Raw genomic sequence first — 7,359 nt, 5'->3', positions numbered from 1 at the left:
ACGACTATAACACATGCCACCCTACAGAAAAAAAGACACAAATGCTTTACCTCAGTATACACGATTTATTTCTGTAAAAGCAAAAAGCTGCATCTCACTGCAGGTTTGTACCGGCGACTGTTTTACTACCATAACCATCATCTGACTCTTCCGGCTGACTTAGCCAATGCAAGTAAATGCGCAGGCGCATCACGACAAAACGCTCCAATAACTTGCGTATTAGATCAGGGTGTTTGCTGCACTCAACACGGGGTACAGGAACAGATTGCTCAATAAGTCGTGTTATGGTCTTCATTGGGCTCTTCAAAAGACAAATGTCCTCTTCTTCTGAGAACGCTTTAAATACCCCCTCACAACAAGAAACAAAGTTGAAGACTTCCAGGCTGACGTAAGTGAGGTGTTTCTCCCCTTGAACATATTCTTTCATGAGCACAAGAGCATGCTCCTCGGACGCCTCTTCTGCAGTGAGCATTTGTGTGCAGACACGGCACGACTGTACAGCGGAGAGAAGAGGTTTAACCAAAAACCCTGCCAAATGAGCAACAATGTCGGACTCGGCTCTAGAGAGTGGTTCCATTTCAATTATCTCATTATCTCCTGGAGGCTCTTCTACTTCCTGCTGCACCTCTTTGATTTCTGCGGAGAGGAAATCTACCAGGTAGGTGCTGTCGTCAATGTCGTAGCCTGAATTTTTTGGGACTTTGATGAACTGGCTTACTGTCACAATTTTGAGTGCATTTTTCACGTCATATGCGTTTGGCACTGGAGAAATCATTCTGACAACTGAAAACAGGTTCTCAAGACAGTCTTGAGCGAACCGTCCTGTCAGCACAAAGTTGTAGCCACACTCTTTCAAAAGAACAGCGTGCAATTGCAACACTACAGTTGTCGACATTAGTACCCCTGCCTGGCATGGCTTCCATACTTTCTTCACTCCGATCCCCAAGCCCTCAACAACAGAAATACTGAGCTTCAGAGTTGAAATGGCCTCCTGATACTTGCTCTCATTCGCAAAACTCAAAGCAACGACAGGATGGCGAGAGGTCATTATGGTGTACCATTTAAACACCAGTTCGAAAAACCAGGCAGTTGCTTCGGCTTCAACTGGCAGTTTCTCCTGTTGGATAAAATACCGAATGGCCGAGGGAGCTTCCCTGAATAGCTGCACCGCTATTCCGACTTTCATTTTCGTGAAATGGCCATTTGACACATGAGCACTGTTTAAGTTGGGTGCCACACGCAGCTGCTCAGTGTCCAACTTTAACACCATTTCCACATGCTCTATTGAGACTTCGCTGCTTGGTAAATTGAACTTGGAGACTACCTCGTCGCTTAGGTGCATTACATCTTTTCGTACAAGGTGCCCTCTTATATTTTTCAACACATGTGCGGGGTCTGCCATGAAGAACAATGCCTTACCATCCTCACAGGGATGCGGCACACTGCATACAGTCACAGAACTGCGGGAACTGGAGAGGTTCAGGGATCTCCACATGGCACGATTAGAACTGCTCATATCACACGTCACACAGAGCACACGCAGTGAAATGTCTGCACAGCGCTTGATTAAGTCAAAAACAAACTTCTTCAGCTCGTCTCCGTTGATAAATGCGCCCGTGTAGTGGTATGCTACGACTTGCTTCCAGCGCGAGTTGATCCCTCCCACCATAAAATCGAGAGCATGGTTTGCACGATGGTCACTCTTGGGCAGCGTCGTTTTGCCAAGCAAAGTGTCATTGCCACGGTCCAACACAACGCCTTTTCGAATTTCCATTTCATCAAGAAAAAGGACGCAATCCTTTTCAATGTCTGACATCGCAGCGACTTTCGTTTCCATCACACGCAATATTTCAGTTAGCACACCAGGCTGAAATGACAGGTGTTGCAGTCTCCTGCACAGCGTCCTTCTCGTCGGAAGGGGGTTGCCCTGCTCAAGTAGAAGGTCATACCCTGTAGAGCCACAGGCAAACTTGAGCTGTAGTCCCTTCCGTATGGTGTCAGCACTCCAAGCACAGCCTCTTCTGTTCAGTTTCTCCAAAACACGTTTTTGGTCCTCGTTCAGAAATGTCAAATTTCTAGTCAAGGTGGAAAGCTTTGTTTCTAGCTGCCTTGTTTTTCTTAGAGCTCTTTTTAACTTCTTTTTTGCAGCTGACAGGCTTTCTTCCAACTCGCAGTTTTTCCTTTTTGTGTCTTGCAAAGTTTTCTGCAGTTCACTTGTATGCAGTGTCACGATATCAACTGTATCGTTCAGGCGGTCGTGCACATTTTCTTCTAAAATGGGGTTTGGCTGAGTGTCCTCCGTGCCAGAATCTTCTTGGTCCGAGACTTCTGCCGCAGAAATTGACGACGGACCTGCAGTGGTGGCACCTCCACGATCAGCCGGAGGAGCTCGCGGTGCGGGGGGCTTTCTTCGCTTCGGCTGCACTGCGCAGTAAAGGGAGAGACATCACAAATCTAAACACAGAATAAAATTGTACGCAAACGAGTGAGGCACAGACAGTAATAGCACCTCATATAGTAACAGTAACACTTACGTCTGAAATCAAACAACGTAGGTACAGCCGTCCGCTTGAGAAGTCGCCGCCCATCTTGTCGGTTCATCTCGTACTGGTCTTCTTCGAAGTGGCGCTGAAATAAACAAGAAATGAGATTGTGATTTATGTGAAGATTGGAAGCCACAGACGTTAGTGTAAACAAAAATCGAAGAAAATATTTGCATAGTATCTCACGTCAAAACAATCCTGATTAAGTTTTGAAAATGTTACCGTAAAATGCGCTTTATTTTGTTTAATTTTTCGACCTTGCAAGAGAGCGATGTAAGTACTAATCAACCTGGGACAAAGTCATGTCATTTCGTCAAGCACTTCGAGCTGTGCGACATGACCATGACATATCACACGCCGACTACCGAGATATGTCGCGATTTTTGCATTCCCGAGTATCGTCTCGAAAACATATCATTGACCATGCTCGAGATTCACCATCAGCGATTATTTTCACACACACACACACAAAAAGAATCCAACTAAAAAAGAAAACGTTGGTGGCCAGTCGCAAATCAAGGATCGAAAGGCGAAGATGGCATGCAGTCACTGAACTACAGAAACCTGGTGTACGCGCGCGCGACAATATTCCGCGCTTATAAGATCGTTTTAAACTCGTTGAATAGTAAAATAAGCACAAAAAGTTATCCCAAAGTTGTTCACGAGCGAGAAACTCGCACGCTGAAGAGCTACCGCCTCAACCTATTTTAATCGGGGAAGTCATTTAATTAGTGAATATGACCTAACGGCGGAAAGGGGATGTCGATATAGGTATTGCCATTAAAACTCGGGATGGGGTGCTTTAGAGGATCAATTCCTTACGTCACAACTCCGACTGGTCGCTCGATCCGACCGGTGAGACAAAGCGAGGGCTGGTTTTGAGTCGAGCAACTCCAATCATGAAGCAATCGAGCGGAGCTGCTAAGACAATTTTTGAATACTGCCTAATATCGTAGTAAAGTAGTCGTGCTTTTGTAACTTACCTCGCAGATCCTCGAGGTGTGACTTGCCTTCCAGCGATCACGTTTGATGCAGGACTCCCATTTCCTTCTTCGCGCCTTTTCTTGGGGAAAGCGGAAGCATCGGACTCCCTTTGCCGACGAAGCGGCACACAGCGGTACAGAACAACCGGTCATGCTTGTGCTCGGGCGACTGCTGTTGAGATCAGTAAGATCTACCGATCTCTATGAGATCGGTAGTAAGACCAGAAAGACTTTTCCGCGCACAGCCCGGCCCACGGTGAAAGGTAGTCGCGCCGCACGTCCAACCGCACGCACCGAACACCGCACGCATACTGCGCATACTCCGTCGCTCCGTCGTTTGAACCAAGATGGCGTCGCGGCGAGGAAGTGGCGGCGTGGCGCGGGTCAAAGGATGTCTTCACCCTGCAAGGCGGCGCTGACATCGAGGCACCCTAGTTCAGCCTGAAATTTGTCAGTTATTTCAAGATAAATTACACAATCGTCAGCAAATAAACGAATTGATGATGATCGACACATTGGGTGTGCAAACACAAGAGGTCCTTAGACGAAGCACTGCGGCACACCAGAGGTAACCGGGCAGAGAGAATAATTAGTGTCATTACCAGAAACAATTAAACTGGCATCCATTAGCATTAGGGCCTATGTTAAGTTTGCCAAGTTTAAAAATGAATAGGTTATGAGAAGCTTTATCGAAGGCTTTGGAAAAATAAAAGAAGACACAGTCAAGCTGGGACCCACGATCAAGAATGGGAAGTACATCATCGGAAAAGGTGAGAAGCTCAGCCTCGCAGGTCAGAGATTTGCGAAAAGCCTGTGTTGAAAGTGATAAGAAAGAATTGATTTAAAAAAAAAAAAAAACTAAATGAAAGTAGATAATGTGTTTGAAAATTTTATAGGGCGTGCTGGCTAAGGAAATGGTTCTGTTTTAAGAGGACTGTTTTTGTCACCTGATCGGGGGCGTGGAAGCACCTTTCTTGTTTTCCATTTATTCGGTAAGGCACCAAGGTTTAGCGATTGTTAAAATATAATCGTAAGAAAGATGAACAAGCCAATTTTAGTATTCTTAAGGTATTTAGAAGTAATATGGTCAACACTAGATGAGGTGGAAATTTTCAAATTATAGATTAGCTCTGCAATTCCGTCGTAATAAAAAATACCTAAGCGAGTTTATTGGAAATAAGGCATAATAAGGATACATAGGATAATCATAGGAATCATTTTATAAAACGCCTTAAAATATATCTTTTAAAACAGATGCATAATGATCTTTCGGAACAGAGATCCCATCAAACCCAATGAGAAAAACAACTCTTTGGGGCCCGTTCAAATCGCTTCAAAATTGCTTCGTACTATTTGTTAACATAGAGGGAAGGGCGACGTTAAAACAAGTTAAGTTTGCCTGTTTCTTCGCTGTCTTATAAGCATCTTCAGCTGATTTATAGAGCTCCTAACGCTCCATGAAGCCAGATGACTTTGCAGGACGGAAAATATGTTGTTGTTTTTTCTTATTAGATAGGCGTTAAAGTGTTGCATTAAACCAGGGAGACATACGGTTTGATGTAATATTTTGACACGGGATGAACGATGAAATTAGAGCTCTTACTTTGTTTTTAACCATGACCCATTAGTTTCAACTGAGCGTTCTGGAAACGCAGGTAAAAATTCACCAAGAAAGCGAGCTAGCTCGCAATTTATTGCGTCAAGGTTTGCGTTGCTATAGTCTAGAAATTGTTTCTTAGATCTATTTGAAATGCATAGTGGAGTGTGCAAGTTGAAGTTCAAAATGGCATGGTCGCTAATACTAGGTAAATTATTTTGAAATAAACAAGCCTCAAGCGGGTCGTATGAATGAGGTCTAACACATTGGCGGTTCCAGCGATGTGGATATATTTATATGATAAATATCTATGGTTTTATTTGCTGCGATAAAAATCCCTCCTTCACGTCTCTGAATTGTATCACAACGATAAAAATTGTAGCATTTAACAGATTCAAATATTCTACTTTCACGGACACCACTTGAAAGCTAGGTTTCATTAAGAACAACACTATCGCTTAATGTCGCATACATAGCAAGCAGCAATATTAAACTCTTTTTTTTTCACGCTTTACTTATTGAAAACGCACGGTGGAAAAGCCCAAGAGCGCACCTGATCTCGCTACACCACCGTCTCCTTAGATACAATAATCTCCGTCTGCTACGACCACGGAATGTCCATAGACCCGTACAGGAACGCGGCATCTGAAGCCAGTTACAGTGGCGCCATCTTGCGAATGCCAGGTGAACCTGCTACCAACACGGAAACGCTAGCTTCAATTCCAAGTACAATCCAGGGTGGACTTCCAAACAGACCAAACTGCGCGCGGTCACCCATCACTTCGCAAGGGAAGCTGGCCCAGACCGTATCCCCCATGAATTTCTGAAAACATACGCTGAGTGGTGCTCTAAATATTTGGTTAATATAATGTCGGGCCCGTACGTGCACCACGCTTCGTCGGAAACTCTAACGGTTCGTAAGTCGACTACTTTCCGTCTGAATAGGGTGTTTTCGTAGACCGCGTTTTCCCCTCCGCTAAACCCGCTACTGTGCCGGCGCGCCGATGGTCTTGACTGTACAGTTCCGGCTAGCGTAGCTGGTTGCGGAGAGCGTTGCGGGACAGCGGAAACGATCTACAAAAACTTCCTAATGTCGACATCCACATTGGTGCATCCGACATCGGGTAGCGTTGCGGCGTTGGAGTTAGCAGACGACCTTCGAAAGATGGCGCCTCACGGCGCTGGCTTCAGACCTTGATGGCGCGTTCACACTGGAAGCGGATCCGCAAGCGTGAAGCGGATGCGCGCGTTCTCAACCGCAAAGCGGCTAGTATTGAGCGGTTGTGGCGCGTTTTTGTCAACTGCTTCGGGGCCGATTTCTCCCAACCGCTTTCACGAACCGCAAAGCGGCAACCAATCGTAACGCGACGCTGACGTGACGTCAGTGACTTTCGAAACAAGATGGCACCTGTCGCTGGTGAGGCGTCCAAGTCACAGTAGTCCTAGCGTTACAGCAGACAAATCAACGGAGAAACGTGAGGTTCACGTCCGCCACTTGAATCTGCCACGAAAAGAATTGAGTCGTAATCTTAACGGGCTTGGCATCGGCGAATTGGTTCGGGTAAGAGTTCGTTTATTATTCCGTGAGGCACAGCCCGAAGCTCACTGCCTTGTTAGCCTTTTCCCGTAGAACGTCGTAACCTGCCCCCATCGAGCAAAATGTCAGCATTTCTACAAACTAATACAGTCGCGTGAACTATTGAAAGCTTTTGACACCGTGCATGACCACCACGAAGGCCGATAGAGACGTCGTGAGCCTAATTGCGTAGCGAAGGCAGCGGGCAGAGTACCTGCGCTAGCTCGACCTGTAACGTTTGCTACTACCAAAAGGAATAAAGGCAACCTACTCAAGAGATAAAGCGTACGTACCAGACGATGCAGAGGTAATCCATACGGCATTTATTTGAGCTCAATGTCAAACAAACAGTAGACTCGATCGACGTGCGAGTGACGAGAGGAATGCTCGACACAAACGAAGCCACGACCGGCTAGCACCGAACACATTCCCCCGCACCACGGTCCACCCCACCGCTCACAACTGCGAAACTGATAAGCGCGAACGAGGAGGTAAAACTGGACCTCTGTCTCGAAAACTAGATCAGCTATTCATGCGGGAAGGGCCCGCTTCGAAGAAAAGGTCGGAGGCATCCTGTTCTGAGTCAGCAAGGCGCGCCTAGCTGGGCTTTGCTTGTGGGCGACGTCGAGAAAATCACAGGCGAGTTTTGTGCGTTCGTGC

At 46.1% G+C, this 7,359-nt stretch overlaps 1 protein-coding gene across 1 annotated transcript; it reads right to left on the bottom strand.

The window, feature by feature from the left end:
• Window positions 1-94: 94 nt before the first annotated feature.
• Window positions 95-3,679, bottom strand: LOC121837862 (THAP domain-containing protein 1-like). Its single transcript, XM_042293710.1, has 4 exons — window positions 3,527-3,679; window positions 2,535-2,628; window positions 2,042-2,424; window positions 95-445 (listed from the first exon to the last, which is right to left on the bottom strand). The coding sequence occupies exons 1-4, from the start codon at window positions 3,677-3,679 to the stop codon at window positions 95-97; spliced, it is 981 nt and encodes a 326-aa protein (XP_042149644.1).
• Between the last annotated feature and the right edge of the window lie 3,680 nt (window positions 3,680-7,359).

Source organism: Ixodes scapularis, unplaced genomic scaffold, assembly GCF_016920785.2.
Source record: "Ixodes scapularis isolate PalLabHiFi unplaced genomic scaffold, ASM1692078v2 PGA_scaffold4__175_contigs__length_147842914, whole genome shotgun sequence".
In the NCBI taxonomy this organism is placed as follows: domain Eukaryota; kingdom Metazoa; phylum Arthropoda; class Arachnida; order Ixodida; family Ixodidae; genus Ixodes; species Ixodes scapularis.
This window is presented reverse-complemented; position numbering and strand designations above follow the sequence as displayed.

What these genes read in the sequence shown, in the direction of transcription:
- LOC121837862 (XM_042293710.1), bottom strand. Translation starts at nt 3,679, where the DNA reads ATGACCGGTTGTTCTGTACCGCTGTGTGCCGCTTCGTCGGCAAAGGGA. An exon ending in ACACCTCGAGGATCTGCGAG is followed by an intron (nt 2,629 to 3,526) that starts GTAAGTTACAAA and finishes TGTTTATTTCAG; the next exon opens with CGCCACTTCGAAGAAGACCA. An exon ending in TACGTTGTTTGATTTCAGAC is followed by an intron (nt 2,425 to 2,534) that starts GTAAGTGTTACT and finishes TTTACTGCGCAG; the next exon opens with TGCAGCCGAAGCGAAGAAAG.